This window comes from Cibotium barometz, chromosome 3 (genome assembly GCF_041138505.1).
Source record: "Cibotium barometz isolate CiBa-2024 chromosome 3, ASM4113850v1, whole genome shotgun sequence".
NCBI lineage: Eukaryota > Viridiplantae > Streptophyta > Polypodiopsida > Cyatheales > Cibotiaceae > Cibotium > Cibotium barometz.
Window position 1 is genome coordinate 5,377,844 of NC_141048.1, and position 18,517 is coordinate 5,396,360.

The following is an 18,517-nucleotide window of genomic DNA, read 5'->3' on the forward strand; positions in this document are numbered from 1 at the left end:
GCGGTGAGGGTAGACCTACCAGGATGCCGTTGGCGGCCGCCATTTTGATTTTCTGGAAGCTTGAAGCTTCTAATTTCATATTAGATTTTTTAGTATTTATGGTTGTTCATACTGTGCAGCCCTTTCAACCAAGTCCCCAAGCCACTTAAGCCTTCCCATCCCTTCTTCACATGCCATTAGCACCACCCTTTTTTGCCTCCTCATTAGCCTAAGGTCACATGCCACAAGTCATCCATGCTATATATTTACAAAGGGCATGCTCAAATGCAAACAATCAGCACTCATGCAGGCACTAACACACACACACACACACACACCCGAAGACTTGCCAACAAAAACAACAATATCACCACATCATGAGGATGCAAGGCTTGATGGTTATGCCTCTGCTCCTCCTGTACAACAGAATTCTCTACCAAAACTTCCAGAAAACTGCCATACCCTACAGTGACGAAACGGGGCCTGTAACCCTCCTGAAACACGAATCTGGCTAAACAAAATTATGTTCAATAGGACAGTATACCTGCCTTGTAGCTCTTCTCCCAGTGACAGCTTCTCAATCAGAGGTGTGTAGCTCCCATAGCTACTGGAGGGGGTGCTATACCTAAGCCAAGAAGGGGAAAGAGATGATGGTTCTCTTACCCATGTAGTAACGCTTCCTTCTTACTTGTTCTTTCCTCTTGCTTGCCTCCTTAGCTCACACGAACTAGGCTCTGATACCATAAAGAGAATGTAGGGGAAAGGGAGAGCTTTAAACCCTAGCAAGCAAAAACACACACACAAGAGAGAGCAAGACACAAGAGAGATGGATATCTTAATTTTCTTCTATCTTCTTCTTCTCAGGCTCAACCAACATAACATAAAGATAAGAGTACACACTATATGGGTTAATACTTAACTATTACAACATACACAAGGGTTGGTCCATAATGTGAACCCGATTAAATGAGCTGGCACTATAACTATGCCAGTCTCTAGTAATCCAAAATGGGTGTCACACAGCCTATCATCCCACTGGCCGCATATCACCCATAATCTCACCACAACCATGCCAGTGGTGTAGATGCAGAAGCTATCATGCCAGGCGGATCATCAACGTCCGTCACATAGCACTAGTTGAGCTTGATATATCAACAAATGGTTGGATCTTTTATGGATCCACAATTGAGATGCACCCTCATAGTAGCCTTGTCCAGTGAAAAGTTTCTTTGGCACCTAGTGGCAAGAGAACTGACTTTGTGGACTTGTGTTTATATGGTTAGCAGTTTTACTGTGGTTAGTGTAGCAACTGTTATGGGCTACCACACCTCCAAGAGGGAACTCAATGCATTCACCTAAGGGAAGAGCAATAGAACACAACTGTCATAGGGCACTTACCTATGCTTCAAACTTGAGTCCCTTGAGGCCTCCAAGCTCAATTGTTAAGCTCCAAACCTCCAATTTCCACCTCCACGCTGTCACCGTAGAGTCGCTCGCACCATCACATAAGGCAATCACTCTCTCTCACTCTCCAACACCAGCATGCAACATACAAGCATAGAAGAGGCACAAGTGCTAGAATGCTCTCTGAAAGATCCGTGCCCCCTCCACGCAATGAATTTGGGGTTGCTAGCAGCGGAAGTAGCACTTCTTCCGCAGGGCATAGCCTCTCACTCGGGGCCTCTCACTCGGGGCCTCTCCCACGGATATCTAGACAAGAGACTAATCCCCCGCGGTTCTTGCAAAACCGAACCTAGAAAAACTTCCCTCACCTAGAAAGCACAGGCAATTCCTCCAGGGTATTTTTATTCTAACGTAGTCAAAGTCATCACTAACCAAACTGATTTGACCGAACCTGTAAGTCACATGGTCAGATCAAGAAAAAGACTTTCACTTGGATCATATAGAGACTAACTCTTTTTTCCTCATCGAGAGGCATAGCCGTTGATTCTTTTCTATAGAACAAGGACTGTGTGGGATTTACTTCATCTATCATACCATAACAGAATTGAGTCTCATTCTAGGGATCCATCAGTCCAGCCTAAGTCCCATGGGTTAGCCAACCGCCCGACCACTATAGTGATAGGATCCATTTAGGAATTTGGTTATGTTTTTTCTCAAGTGGTGCTAGGGAAAAGAGTTCCCAAGCCCCCTAGCCGGCGCTTCGTGCAAACTTCAAGATAGTCACACCACTTACACACCCAATATGAAGTTGCCTTTTTTAGAGATTCAGCTATCTTTAAAACAATCTTTTAATGAAACCATAGTATCACTGATCATAATCCTCCAAAATATTCGGTTGAATTCTAATTTCCAGTCATTCCTTCATCGGTGTACCTATGGCATCATTTGCAAGAACGCTCACACCACCTGTCCACTCAGGGGCCTTTTCAATAGTTCCTAGCTCATAGTACCCGGAAATATGTTCACTTATAAAAATCCAGATGGACTCTCCGTTGAAGATCAACAAGATCAACCAATAGATCCATATAAAAGATCCATGGACTCATTCGTTGAGAACCAGCACCAGCAAGGTCAATCAACCAGATCCATGCCCGAGTTCAGAAAACAACTCTAACACCTTGTTCCATTTTCTTTCTCGACACACGTGTGGGTATCTTCGACAACCCAGAGCCCAAGCACCGTATGGTCAACACCCTCTAGGATCCTTCGCAGGTCACCTAACACTTCACTCATAGGCCGCTTCCTTGGTCCCTCATCCACCGTACCGGGAAGCTCACCATTTAAATCGAACGGAGGCTGGTCGGCCGACCTTGCTACGCGAGACATCCTCCATTGACTCTTCGTCAACTACTGCAACTTTATCAGATAGGTCTCCACGACCTCATTCACAAGATGGTCAAAATGCTTCCCCAGCATTCTTGACATAAAACTGTCATTTAAAAACAGGTCATAAATACAGCTTCTATAACAAACTCTCGTCTTTCCACATTGTTTCACATCAATCTACATTTCTTAATCCACGTCCAATCATATGTATTCCCATCGTTGTGTGGACAAAAACAGAGACCGATGATGTGTACATACTGTGTAGAGTACTAAGAGCTTCAGGAAATATGTGATCAGTTTGGGTCAGTTTTGAGTTTTGGTTAAAGAAGAAAAGGCTTTAGGTGAGGATTCTTCTTCACAAAGCAAGAACACATCGGAAAAGGCCTTCTACTCTAATTCAGGTAGAGGCAGAGGTAGAGGCCGTGGACGAGGCCAAGGTGGTGGCCGGTAAGGAAATTAGAATTTTGGAAAACAACAGTCCAATGATTGACAGCAGCAATCATACACAGGTGGAAGAGGCCAGTCTAGAGGCAGGAGTCTAGAGGCAGGGGGAGCCAAAGAGGCCAAGGTGGTTGGCAAAGAAATCAAAATGTAAATAGCATAGAGTGCTATTACTGTGGCAAACCAAGACACATGGGAAAGGGCTGATATAAAAAGCACAATGACATTAAAAGTGGGAAGTTGCACAGCAAGGCAACTATGTATCATCTAGCAAACATGGAGTTGATGACAGAAGTGAGCAGTTGTTTGTGATGCAGCACATCTTAGTTCCATACCAGGGGATGTGTCAGGTGTTGAGATATCGAGCTCATCTAGTGAGGAAGTGGGCACTGATGACCCGCCTGGGGGATAGGCCCCACACTTACACCACTGGCATGGTTGGTGAGATCATGGTGGGTGATATGCAACCAGTGGGATGACCGGCTGTGTGTGACAGCCATTCTGGCATAGTTATAGCGCCAACTCATTTAGTTGGGTTCACACTATAGAGAACCCTAGTATGTATTTGGTTGAGTACCTTTTCATATGTGTGTACTCTTATCTTTGTATATGGTGTGTTGAGTGTTGTGTGAAGAAGAAGAAGATTTTCAGCCTCTCACCTTGTGTGTTCTCTTTTTTAGGGTTTTATGAGTGTGTTCTCTTTTTTAGGGTTTTATGAGTGTGTGTGTACTTGCAGGAGCTCAAGCTCTCTTCTCCCCTGCTTCTTTTCATGGTATCAGAGCCTGGTTCATGCAAAGGGTTGAGCTGCAAGCAAGAGAAGCACAGGAAGTGGTACGAGGGTAAGAGCTTCATCTACTCTTCCCTATTTGTGTTGGTGACTACACCCTTGTCGGGAGCTCTATGGGAGGAACTGGCAAACGATCTCTGATTGAGGAGCTTTCTTTGCGGGAGTAAAGCTATATTGGCATTTCAATAGATGATGATGATAAGGTGGAAGTCTGTCTATGTGGTCTCGGGCCACAATACAAGGCGTTCAAGATGTCTATTCAGACTCGGGAAAACATTCCCAATTTCACAGATTTGGTGTCTATGTTGATTATAGAAGAGAAGAGCTTGGGTGAAGACGCAGCCAAGGAGGTGGCCGAACAGGTAATCAGAATTATGGCCAGCAAAGCAGCACAACAACAACAGTCCCAACAACAACACGCAGGTGGAAGAGGCCAATTTAGAGGTAGGGGGAGTCAAAGAGGTCGTGGAAATTGGCAAAGGCAGTATAATGATACACGTGGATGCTTTTATTGTGGGGGGTAAGCTTGGACATGTGCAGGCAGATTGTTATAAGAAGTAGGCTGACATGCAAAATGGAAAATTGCAGCAAAACAACTATGTATCCTCGAGTAGAAACAATGAGGATAATGAAAGGTTGTATGCAGCATGTCGTTTATGCCATGTCTGAAAATGTTGAAGCAGCACATAAAGATGATGTATGGTACGTTGATTTAGGTGCTTCCAACCACATGACAAGTCATGGGGGGAGTGGTTCAAGGAGATGAAAAACCTTGAAAGACCAGGTTTTGTGGAAATAGGGGATGACACTGCTCATCCAATGGCCCATGTTGGAGATGTGCCATTGTCTATTCAGGATGACAAAGTGAAGTACCTTGCAGATGTACTTCATATTCCAAACATAACAAAGAATCTAGTTTCATTTGGCCAAATGATTGAGTAGGGTTTGCAGGCTCGGTTTAACCCTGATGGTTGTTATATTGAAGACTTCAAAGACAAGTGCAGGTTGGTTGCAAAAGGCAACAGAGTAGGCAGAATGTTTACATTGAATGTAAACATGTCTAAAGTGAGTGCTGCAATGTTTGCAAATGGTTCAGGAATTGTTGCAGACACAGACATTTGGCATAAAAAAATTGGACATGTGAATGTGTAGAGAATGAAGTCTATGCAGACTAAAGGAATTATGGCAGGGCTGCCAAAGTTTAAAGTTGAAGGTATGCAGAAAATATGTTAAGCATGCCAATTTGGAAAGCAAACAAAGCATGTATTTCCATGTGACAGAAATGTGAGCAAAAATGCACTAGATGTTGTGCATTCAGATGTATGGGGTCCTACGAAGACCATGTCTATGGGAGGCTGCAGGTATTATATGTGACATTTATTGATGACCACACAAGGAAAGTGTGGGTATACTTCGTGAAGGAGAAGAGTGAGGTGTTCATTCATTTTCAGAATTTCAGAGTTATGGTTGAAAAGCAAACAGGGAAACATGTAAAGTGCCTAAGGTCAAATGGAGGGAAACATGTAAAGTGCCTAAGGTCAAATGGAGGGGGAGAGTACTTCTCCAATGAGTTCTCTTAATTTTTGAAGAAGAATGGTATTCAAAGACAGTTTACATGCAGATACACTCCCCAGCAAAATGGAGTTGCTTAGTGGAAAAACAGGCACATTGCTGAAATTGCGCGAGCATTGATGGGAGAGAAGAATATGTCGCATAGCTATTGGGCTGAGGCTATTTTTATAGCAGTTTACATCATGAACATGAGTCCAACTGCAACCATACATGATGTAACTCCAGAGGAGAGGTTAACTGGCAGAAAACCTGATTTGTCTCATCTGAAAGTCTTTGCATGAATTGCATATGTGCATGTGCCAGATGAGCTGAGAACTAAGTTAGATCCTGTTGAAATTAGAGCATTGTGATGAGCTATGGTGGATCAAATACTAGAATCAACATCATTAATAAAGTAATTAATAAATAATTAAGACGTGATTAGTGAGTAATTAATAAAGTGATTAGTGAGTAATTAACAAATAGCTTAATGTAGGCATGGATAATCAAAAACTAGCAAATTCTCATTAGGCCAATGTCTCAATTCATAGAGTTTACATCCAAGCATCTAATCCCACTAATTTCTCATTAGGCCAATGCCTCAATTCATAGAGTTTACATCCAAGCATCTAATCCCACTAATTTCTCCTTGATTCACTCCACCTCTCCCAGAATATCTCCACCTCTTTTGCTTGATTCTCTCCACCTCTTCACTTTTCCCAGAATATCTCCACACTTCCTAAATCTTCTCATGCTACCCTTTATTCTCTCCCAATAGATTCTTCTCACCTTTTCACAAGTTCTTTCACATTTACTCATTCTCTTTTACAGCCTCTAACCAAGGGCTTGTTCAACCAAGGGCTTGTTCCTACACACACCCTATATATTTCAACACCTCCCCTCAAGTGAATACTCCTAGAACACCTAGACCCTATACCAAGTTTCCCTCCTCTTACTTGATAGTCCACGACCAGTGTCTAGCACTCCTCCCCTCAAGTTAACTTAGCACACCTGGACCCTGTACCAAGTTAACTTAGCACACCTGGACCCTATACCAAGTTTCTCTCTTACTTGATAGCCCGCAACCAGTGCCTCAAGTCCCTAAACTCATAGTCCTTGACACTCTCTCTCTCTCTCTCTATGTGTCCAAGGCTTACTATAGTTGCCCGCCGCGACCTTGACTAAAGTGCTCACACATACACTATCTACCACGTGGCCTACATCATCGGTGGCTCAGAGGTGGTTTTACTTTGTTGGGGCAGGTTACATTGGGTTGTGGGGTCTCTCCCTCTCTCTCTCTCAGAGATTTTCACATGGCTCCTCACTCTTTGGAGCCTCACATCTTCTCTTGTCTCTTCAATCTTCTTGTCATGGTGGCAGCTTCTCTTCACGCATCCATGTCTTCTTTCAATCTTCTTGGAGAAGCTTCTCTTCTCGTGTCCATGTCTTCCTTCAGCTTTTCTTCTTGGTGTGGATCTTCCTCTTGGAAGGAGATGTTCTTCTTCTTTCATGGTGGCTGGGGCCATGAGCTTGTCCGTCAGGTCTTCTCTTGCTCCATGTGAGCAACATGTTCAAATGTTTTGCTGACAGTTCCTTTGGTTTTTTGATGTTTATCTTGTATCATTATGCAATGCAAACCCAAATTTATGCGGGAGGTCTTACCTCTTGCCTTATTCTGGACAAGGGCAATGTCTGATCCCATATTTACACTGATGTAATGTGCCCAATACATAATGCGTATAGCATTCATTCTTATGCACATTCCCAAATACAACTCTAGCTGTGAATAATCTTGAATTTGAGTGAGATTTACAGGCATTAACCAATGGTTAAATGCAAAATAATGATTATCACAAATTTATCAGCACAATTTTACCAAAAATTACATTGAATCAAGGGTAACCAATTTGTACGGAATGGTTGGAGTATCAAACCAACTCCGAATTGCAATCTGAAGTTATAGGGGTCTGTATCAGATACCTAATGATTACTTTGACCCTCAATTGTACCAAAATATAGTGATTAGCACTGATTAGTAAATTAATCCACTATTTTGTGTGCAAAAAATAGAGTATGCGGGGAGTCCAGATCTGATGCCTTAGACTTCAAATGAGCTCAAATGCTTTCAAGGCCATCAATAGCAATGAGTCTAGTAGCGGATTAAGCCAAAAAACACAAGATTTGACCAAACATTGAGTGCTTAATCTTTGTTTTACCAAAGTCACCTGCAGATTTGATGAAGAGCTTGGATCTCACTGTAGACTTGATTAAATTGAATTCTGTCTTCACCAGCTTGTAGAGCATGCTTGAAAACCCATGGGGCTAAGAGGAATTAGGCTGATTTGATTTGAAGAAGTGAAGATCTCAATTTTTCTCAAAAAAAACCTGCGCTGGAAAAAATCGTAAATCCTCCTAGAGATGCGCCGACGGCGGTTTGCGCTTGTGATTGGCTTGGCTGGAGCTCCTATGCCATTAGCTATCTTGGGCTAGAAGGGTTTGGGAAATGGTTGAGTGTGCAAGGAGAGGGAGCTCCTCCGCTAGCTATGGGTACAGAGGTGAGTTGAAAAATAACTAAAATTTTGATTAATCTACTAATCCTAATTAGTTAGATAATGAGATTATAAACCTAATGGATTCTAGGCATGGCTCTGATACCATGTTGAAATTAGAGCATTGTGATGAGCTATGGTGGATCATTAATAAAGTGATTAGCAAATAATTAAGACATGATTAGTGAGTAAATAATAAATAGCTTAATGTAGGCATGGATAATCAAAAACCAGCAAATTCTCATTAGGCCAATGCCTCAATTTATAGAGTTTACATCCAAGCATCTAATCCCACTGATTTCTCCTTGATTCACTCCACCTCTCCCAAAATATCTCCACCTCTTTTGCTTGATTCTCTCCACCTCTTCACTTTTCCCAGAATATCTCCACACTTCCTAAATCTTTGCATGCTACCCTTTATTCTCTCCCAAGAAGAGATATTTAGAGAAATGACGCATTTTTGACACCTCATTGTAGGGGAATTCCCCTCATGAAGGAGGTGCCTATTTCACATGTGTGGTTGAGTTTTAAACTCACAAATAATGAGATATTTTCATCTCTCATGCTTCAACTAGATCCAAAAAGTAAGCTAAACTGACCTAAAAATGGTCAAAAATTGACCAAACTGATTTGGAAAATTCTAGAATCAATTTGCTTGGTTAGAGGCTCACTTTTTCCTATAAATGAAGCCTCCCCCTTTGTAAATGGATAATAGTGTTTTATGCATTGTCACTTTACTTCTCCCTAGAGCCAAAACCGTGAATTTATTAATAATTCATTAGTTTTTGACCATTCCCTCTTCTAAAGAATTGGTGGCCACTCTTATTGCAAACAAGAGTAGATCCCTCAAACCATCAAGCCAAAGGAGAGCTCCCAGACATTCATGTAAGTTAGAAATCCTACTTTTTCTTATTCCTTTTAATGGTTTTCTAATTTTTATTTTGTTTTGTTTTAAAATGTAAAATGATGCTATGCCTTGCTGGAAAGGCTTTCCTTCTCTCTTCTTCTTAAATTCAACCTTTCTTTATCCTAGATAAGTAATCTAATTGTTGGAATTAAACTTCTCATATTGTTTCTCTTTTAAAAGTGGAATTCGATTAGTTTAGAATTCTTTAAACCATTTGGGAATAATTTTTAAGTAGCTTAAGAATAGGAAAAATTGAAAAATGGTCAGCCATACAAAGGACGTTATGGCAAAATTTTCTTAAATTTTGTAAAATAAGTTTTATCTTTTATTATTCAAAAAGAGTAATCCCCATCGTTTGTGTATTCTAAAAGTGTTATTTTCATTCTACGCATAGAAAAATGCATAATAAAAATATTTTTATTATAAAAGTGTTATTTCTATTAAAACTAAATTCTATGCAAAGAAAGATGCATATTAAAAAAATTTTAATTATAAAAGCATTACTTTCATCAATTTTGATTTTATAAAGGAATTTCTTTTTATTTTACTTCGAAAGTGTTATTTTCCTTAAAATTGAATTTATGCATAAATAGATGTATAAAGGGATTTTTATAAAAGTGTTATTTCCACTGAATGTGATTTCTATAAAAGAATGAATGGATGGATAGATGTGATGTGAATCAGATAAATGTGAATGAATAGATGGATAGATGTGATGTGAATCACATAAATGTGAATGAATGGATGGATAGATGTGATGTGAATCAGATAAATGTGAATGAATGGATCAATGGATGTGGATGTATGTGAAGAATAGAAGTGGATGTATGTCAAAGGATAGATGTGGATGTGTATGTGATAAGTATGGATGTGGATGTATGTGAAGAATAGAAGTGGATGTATGTCAAAGGATAGATGTGGATGTGTATGTGATAAGTATGGATGTGGATGTATGTGAAAGGATAGATGTGTATGTGATAAGTATGGATGTGGATGTATGTGAAAGGATAGATGTGGATGTGGATGTGTATGTGATAACTTGTATGGATGTGGATGTATGTGGGAGAATACATGTGGATGTAAATGTGATGGATATAAACGAGAATTGAGGCGGTGAGATGTGATGTAAATTGGATAGATATGAATGATAAGGGATGTGAATGAATGTGATAGCATGTGAATCAAGATGTAAACATGTGAATCGGGATGTGAATGAATGATAATGGAAGTGAATGGATGTGATTGCATGTGAATCAAGATGTAAACATGTGAATCGGGATGTGAATGAAAGATATAGGATGTGAATGAATGTGTTAGCATGTGAATCGGGATGTGAATGAATGATATAGGATGTGAATGAATGTGTTAGTATGTGAATTGGGATGTGAATGAATGATAAGGGATGTGAATGGATGTGATGTGATGTAAATCGGGATGTGAATGAATGATAAGTGGTGAAGTGATGAGATGTATGGGTAGATGCAAGTGGATGAGACCTGATGAGGATAAATGAGGAAGTAAGTGATGAGATAGAAAAAGATGTGATTAGATGAGAATGGGAATACTTATGAAATGAATGTGGATTGATGTGGATTGATGTTGTGTGGGTAATGTGGATGGATGCATGGATTGATGTGGATGATGTGAATGGATGTGTGTGGATGATGTTGATGGATGTGTGGATAATGTGGATGGATGTGGATGGATGTATAGATGATGTGGATTGATGTGGATTGATGTGGATGGATGTATGGATGATGTGGATTGATGTATGGATGATGTGGATGGATGTATGGATGATGTGGATTGATGTGGTTAATGTGGATGGATGTATGGATGATGTGGATTGATGTGTGGATGATGGATGTGATTTGATGTGGGAATGATGTGATGTGGTAGGGATCGATGAAGAAAATAAAATTATGGAAAGATGAGAAAAGATGGGGACTAATGTGAGGGTGCGGAGTAATGAGAAAAGATGGAAATATTGTTGGAACTGTATTTGTATGTGAAATCTGTTTTTAAATGATTGTTTTATGTCAAGAATGCCGGGAAGGCATTTTGACCATCTTGTGATTGAGGTCGTGGTGGAGACCTATCTGTTAAAGTTGCAACTGCTATTGGAGAGTCAACGGAGGACGTCTCGCGTAGCAAGGTCAGCCTAGGTCTTGTTGACCAGCCTCGATTGATTTAAATGGTGAGCTTCCGGTACAGTGGATGAGCTTCTGGTATAGTGGATGAGGGACCAAGGAAGCGGCCTATGAGTGAAGCGCTAGGTGACTTGCAAAGGATCCTAGAGGGTGCTGACTATACAGTGAAAAGATGCAGGGGGGAAGAGAGCTTGAGCTCTTGCAAGCACACACACACACTCACAAAACCCTAATAGAGAACACACAAGGTGAGAGGCTGAAAATCTTCTTCTTCTCTAAACACCCAACACACCATATACAAGATAAGAGTACACATAATATGAAAGGTACTCAACCAATACATACACGGGTTCTCTATAGTGTGAACCCGACTAAATGAGCTGGCACTATAACTATGCCAGTCTCTAGAAAGGCTGTCTCACAGAGCCTGTCATCCCACTGGCCGCATATCACCCAAGATCTCACCAACCATGCCAGTGGTGTAAGTGTGGGGCCTATCCCCCAGGCGGGTCATTCATCAGTGGCCACCGCCTCACTAGACGAGCTCGATATCTCAACACTCCCCCTCGAGCTCAACTCCATCTCATGTACACCAAGCGAAGCCCTAAATCTGCGGAGCTTCTCTGTACCCAATGCTTTGGTGAAGATGTCAGCTACTTGATCCTCTGTGCTGACATAAACAAGGTCAAGGTCTCCAGCCAAGACCTTCTCTCTGACGAAGTGGTAGTGGACCTCTATGTGCTTCGTACGAGCATGAAAGACTGGGTTCCTGGCCAACTGTATACTGCTGCTAATGTTGTCACAGAAAATGACAACTTGTCTATCCACTGATAGACCCAAATCTGCAAGTAGCTTCCTCAACCAAGCTACCTCACATGCTGCCATAGCAGCGCCTCTATACTTGGCCTCTGTACTCGATAAAGCAACCGTAGGCTGCTTCTTGTGCTGCTCCAAGTCACAGCAGCACTCCCCAAAGAAAACATGAAGCCGCTGGTAGATCTTCTATCTGAGATACTACCAGCCCAATCAGCATCTGTGTACCCATGTACACATATCTCTGTTCCAGTCTCATAGAATAGTCCACAATGCAAAGTAGACCTCACATACCTCAGTATGCGTCTCACTGCATCCAAATGCGGTTTCCGTGGAACCTGCATAAAATGACTCACCAAATGCGGTTTCCGTGGAACCTGCATAAACTGACTCACCAACCCAACAGCATAGCTCAAATCTGGTCTGGTGATCGTCATGTAGATCAAGCTTCCTACTATGCTCCTATACATAGTAGGATCCTCCAAGATCTCTCCTGAATCTGCACTCAACTTGCCATTCTAATCTAATGGCACAGAAATAGGCTTACAGCCTGTCATACCATACTTGGACAACATGTCCAAGCCATACTGTCTCTGCAGTAATCCAATACCATGTGGTGACCTAATCACCTCAATGCCCAAGAAATATCTGAGCTCCCCCAGATCCTTCATCTCAAACTTCTATCTTAGCAAGATCTTTACATCAAAGATCTCTGCATCATGGTCCCCCGTAATGATCAAGTCATCTACATAGATGACAACAAGCACAACCCCTCTATCACCATGTCTCACATACAATGAGAAATCTGCATTGGCTACATGAAAGCCAATAGTGACAAGATATTCAGAAATCTTGTCACACCATGCTCTTGGTGCTTGCTTTAAGCCATACAAGGCTTTCTTCAACTTGCAAACATGCTCGGGGTGACTCACATCCTCATATCCAGGTGGCTGCAACATATACACCTCTTCTTGCAACTCCCCATGCAAGAATGCATTCTTTACATCCATCTGATGTAAAGACCATTGCTTTGATGCAGCCACTGCTATCACAACTCTCACCATTGCCATCTTGGCAACTGGGCTCAACTGGGCTGAAAGTTTCCTCATAATCAATCCCATATGTCTGCGCATATCCTTTGGCTACCAATCTAGCCTTGTACCTGTTTATGCTTCCATCACTGTTATGTTTAACTTTGTACACCCACTTGCATCCAATGGCTTTCTTGCCTTCAGGCAATTGCACTAAATCCCAAGTCTCATTTCCATATAGTGCATCCATCTCCTCATCCATAGCTTTCTCCCAACACACATTTCCCAACAGCCTCATCAATGCATGTGGGCTCTACAACCTGCACAACTTTTGCCATATATGCATAGTGATGTGCCACATAACCATCATATGTAAATCTCTGCACAGGGTTCTTCACTCTCCCTGATCTTCGCAGCTTTTCATTCATGGCTTCCAACCATAGCCTTCTTTACACCAGGTGTTCTCATAGCTGGGATCCCAAGCTCCTCATCAAGGCTCATATCTGAGCCACTAGACTCTTCATCAACGGGGGTGGTCAAAAAGCGAGCCAAGAGCAGCGAGCACAAAGCAATGAGTAGAGCTCATGTTCTTGTGAAAGTGAGCAAGTAGGGGCATGGTATGATGTTAAGCGAGCATGAAATGTTAAAGAGAAGAGTGGAACCACAGTGCAATTCTGTAGCAATCAAACAAAGAAGACATGAAATGTTCTAAAATGACCATTGCAATAAATTTTTTTTCGAACCAATGGTGCAGATACAAAAAATCACTATTAAACCCATATTGCTTGGCTCGCTAAAAAGATATTGAATCTATAGTATTCACAATGTTGGAGAGCCATTAGCAAACAAAAGACAATAGACAGGAAAATTTATAAATTAATCAAAACATTTCCAAAACAAGTACTACGGTTCAGCTGGTATGACATGACCCCCATACATATTTCAACTAAAGTGGGTTGCAGGTTCCTAAAGCTGTTGAGGATGACTTCTAATAGACTTAGTTAGCATGTCTTTTACAATTCTCTCAGAAATACAAACTTGATGAATATGCATATTGTTGTTCACATCCTGTCCAAGAATCATTAAGAACACAAAGTATATGTGCTTGCATGCAAGATATGGTCTTTTCTTGGCCACTCTATCTCTGAACTCCACACATGAACACATTGGATTCTTCTGAATAGTGACCTCTATCAGAGATGTGTCTTGGCTCCCATTGGTCAATGGATTAATACTAAATGTTTCCTTTACTCCTTCTATATGTATATGGCTGCCTACAACTTCTGCATGCATATCTAAGGCTGCAGTGATTTGACCAAATGCAGCCTTTGAAATTCCTCGTCGATATGGAAATTGTTTCACCTCCTTGTTTGTCTCGCTAGTGCCTTTTGCAAGCTCCTTTTCTAGAAAAAACTCAAGAGGAATACCAATGTCATATCCTGCTCTAATAAGCTTGCAGGCTTCTTTCACTTGTAACTTGGTACCTTTAGCAATGGGCCAAACACCAAGGACATCCTCTGGTGGATGTAATATTGTCTTTGTAATTTTCCAAGTGTGCCTAACATATGTATTACAAAAATAGCAATACTTCTCCTTTTTCCAGGAGGATAGTTGACAATCACTCCAAAAACAAGGACTGACATCACCCCCTCGCAACCTTGAGCTACACTTTTTCCCTGATGCCCAGTGGTTGCACTCAACTCGATTCACTGTTGGTATCCTCCGCAAGGCCCACTTTGTATCATGCACATCACTTTCAAGGCTCTCTAAAACTTTGCATTGCTCATCGACCTCTATTGCAGGCTCTAACCTCTCTCTTGTCACATAGTTAAACTCAGGCCTATGGCTAGAGTTGCCAAAGTTTTCTTCTGTCGAGTCGTGTAGTGGCCTTTTGGCTCGAATAGTTTTATTCTCACCCTTGAATTTTACCCTATTTGAAAACATAGGGGTCCCCGCCACTGCATCATCCACTGCTCGTGAGGTAGCTATTGGGGATGGACTTGCTTTCTGTCGAGAAAGAGCTCTCTCAACCAAAAGCTCCAATGTAGGCCCACAACCTGTGTATTTTCCTTCCAAGAAAGCCAGTTGTCTAGCACATTGGAAGTAAGCATTGATTAGATCTGTCACACAAGCATCATAAAGACTAATCTTTTGCCTATACCCCTCCCCTGCCAACCAGCTTGCATGCTTGGTCTCTGACATATTTGTCCTTGGGACAAGAGCATTGACAATAGGCTCTCCATCCTACAAGAGAGTGGTAGAAATTGATTAAAAACAATGCAGTGCACATAAGTAGGAGGCACACAATAATACAATGAATAATCTCTTACAAATATTACCTTTAAAATGAAATGACCCCATCGACTAACCCTATAGTGCCACCAACTCAACCAGCTAAGAAGCTTAGGGATGTTTCTATCAGCTGCCTTGCCAGTTGCCCACCATGCTCGTATCCTGCGAAATTGCTGAAGGGCACTTTCTTTGTTTGGGGCAGTCCTCCACTTCTCACACATCTCCCTGTGCTTTTCTTGATGTGGGCTATAGATGTACCTCTGCGTGTGGACACGAAGGTTGTCTTCCCAATGCCATAAACATGACCTTTCCCTTTCAATCATCTCCTTTCCGTCGTTGAAGACACGTCTCACTGCATTCCAGTTAGCGCCAGCCTCATCCGCCATAAACCCAAAAAAATTTGCTACCTTCCCTGTGTGCTCCACCATTACCAAATTCATATTTTCCCAAAACATGACTTGAGCATCCTCATCCTCTTCTCTAAATTCACAAGTTGCTATTGTCAATAGCTCACCAATCCTGCATGCCACAAATGGAAACAGAGTTATATTAAAGACACAAATTAAGCAATGCTCTCTACCGCTTGTAACTTACATGTGGTCATAAACATGTGCTCCCATTGTATGCCATCCAGTATCCACTCGATGCACATGATCAAAGCAGACCCATGCTTGATTAAGATCCCCATTACCATCCTTGTCCATTCGCCGAACAATGTCAATCCCAGAACCAGGTCCAGTAGTAGACATCTTAAAGATAAAGCAACGCTCAGTAGTAGTGGTGGCTTGCAATGGAAATCGAGAACCATGGAAGAACTCAAAATGGCATGTTCTTTTTAGATTAAGAATGGCTTCATATCCTTCACCCAGAGGCCGTGTTGTTTTTCGTGTTTGCATTACCATCTGCTTCACCCTGCATTCATAAAGCATACTTAGTGTATTAAAGATGATAATTGCATACTATTCTTTGCTAAATTGCACTTCCTACGTACTTTTTGACATTTATCAAACTTTGCAACTCTTGCGACATCTCCTGTAGCTCCCTCTCTGTCATGAATTCTCCCTGTGCCTTGTCATCATCAGTGAATGCTCTTAGAACCACCTCCCTTGCCACAATCATTTGTACCTTTCTGGGCCCAGCGTTGTGGTCGATGCCCACTGCACGTGCTACAAAGGCCTTGATATTTCGTATCGATGCTCGGCACATTCCCTTGGAAACCATGTGTGTATGTTTGCCATAATGAATAAATAGTCTGCTATGCATTGATTCTTTTGGCATAAAATAATAGACACAGGCAGGACATTCTTTAAGACACATTGGCACATGCTTGCAGAAAAAACACTCAAGGTTCCCGAAGCTCCCAATTGCTAAATTCCCATATTTTGGAGATTTTATCAGCTGCCCATTCCAATGGAGTTTGTTTGGTTGATTCATACGTGTCCTAAAGGAGCAGTGCTCATTCATGCACTTCCTAAGAACAAAAGTTTTATTGGCCCTAGTTTGCGTTTGTGGCTTTGTCCAAATGTTGCCCTCGTATTTTTGCTCCATCCCTTCCATACCTTTCCCACCTTCAAGCTCATATGTACTGAACTCTGGGTACACCTTGGGAAGCTCTTTTACCTTGCCTTTGTAATCACAATCATGGATTAAAGTGTGCAAGACATCAGTAGGAGGTAACATGCGGATTATTTGAAAGCAAGAGACCGCAATATCAAACTGAACATCTTCCTCTTCCAAATGTTGAAAGCACTTTTCCACAGGAGAGACCTCTATCTCCTCTTGCAATGACCCATGTGCTTGGACATTGATTTCTTCTATCTCTTCAGTGTCCAAGTCACTGTAAAGCACAATGCTCTCTAATTCAATGCGCAATGCAAAATAGAAAATGTCAAAGTCAAAGTTAATGCCACTTACATTGGAGTACTCTTTCGAGAACCGGGAGGAAATATAGTTGAGGGGCCTTGTTCTGGGGTCTCAAAATAATTCTCTGATTTGGCAATATATACAGAGGACAATGAATGCTCCAAGATAAAATATGCCTCGTCTCCAATCCCTGCATACAAGTGTAAAGGACAAATGGGCTCATACTCTCCTCCAATTTCAAGTAAGGCCTCCACATTTATCCCACCAATAGTTCCAAGCTTCCCCCGGATCATGTTGATTGACACAAGACATTTGCCATTCAAGAAGGGGACTCGGATGCATGCACCCATTGTAGAATGGAGGAAAACACGAGCCTCCCTGCATAATGCAATCACAACAACAATTAAGGAATTTACATTGAATATTAGCCAAAAATATTTTAATACTAGATGTTCTTGCTCTAATCAATAGCATATACTAGCCATAATACAATTTTACCAGGCTCATTTTAAGACTATGGGTAGAAGTAAATAAAAATATGTATTGCAAAAATAGTCATAATGAAGGGTATATCATCATCCATGAATTTGTGCTATTTTGCCTGAATGAATTTGTGCGCTCAGCGCACAAAATAATAGGATGTTTTGCTGCCGCCACACTCCACACACAGTAGTATGAGATGTGCAGCGTTACTTCTTGCTATTTTTCTTGAATGAATTTGTGCGCTCAGCGCACAAAATAATAGGATGTTTTGCTGCTGCCACACTCCACACACAGTATGAGATGTGCGGCGTTACCTCTTGCTATTTTTCTTGAATTAATTTGTGCGCTCAGCGCACAAAATAATAGGATGTTTTGCTGCCGAGCATTGACAAAATCATCACGATTTTGAGTTCGTTTCAAGCTTCGGGGGCGCTGCCGCCGGCCCCCCTTGGATCCCCCCGGCGGCAGAAATTTGGAGAGAGGAGTGTAAGAACATGCTATCTATATGGTGCTGTCTCAAACACATTGCATAGACTGTCTCTCTTACTACTGTCTATATTATGCAGACTTTGTGTATACAAGAAGCTCAAAAAACTCACATTTGATGTCTTCTTGGTTGAGAAACGGCTCACACAGTCGAGAGAGGAGACCAGCAAACATGTGCATCTAAAGAACAATAGCACAAAAAGAAAAAAGTTTGTCCTTTTAAAAGTGTTGGATTGCGAAATATCACTTCTAAAGTTTATTAGTACTCAATATTGAATGCCTTCAGATTTGGGCTACCGAATCTTTATATATTTTCCAATAAATTTGAATGCCTTGAATTGAACACCTGAAAAGGGCTCCGTAAATATTTTCCAATGGAGATTTTTTTAATATAT

At 41.4% G+C, this 18,517-nt stretch overlaps 1 protein-coding gene across 1 annotated transcript; it reads right to left on the reverse strand.

Moving 5' to 3' along the window:
* Nucleotides 1–378: 378 nt before the first annotated feature.
* LOC147639635 (uncharacterized) lies at nt 379–16,524 on the reverse strand. The gene is made up of 4 exons (XM_086821905.1): nt 16,282–16,524; nt 15,885–16,202; nt 15,441–15,809; nt 379–604 (listed from the first exon to the last, which is right to left on the reverse strand). Exons 1-4 carry the CDS (start codon nt 16,509–16,511, stop codon nt 379–381), a joined length of 1,143 nt encoding a protein of 380 aa, XP_086678031.1. The 5' UTR covers nt 16,512–16,524.
* Nucleotides 16,525–18,517: the final 1,993 nt, after the last annotated feature.

Excerpts from the sequence above, each read along its gene's own strand:
- LOC147639635 (XM_086821905.1), bottom strand. The coding sequence starts at position 16,511 with ATGGTTTCCAAGGGAATGTGCCGAGCATCGATACGAAATATCAAGGCC. Across the intron at positions 16,203-16,281 it reads AGTTTGATAAATGTCAAAAA|GGTGAAGCAGATGGTAATGC; the intron begins GTACGTAGGAAG and ends TTATGAATGCAG. Across the intron at positions 605-15,440 it reads TTTCGCAGGATACGAGCATG|GTATAGCACCCCCTCCAGTA; the intron begins GTGGGCAACTGG and ends TTCTTGGCTTAG.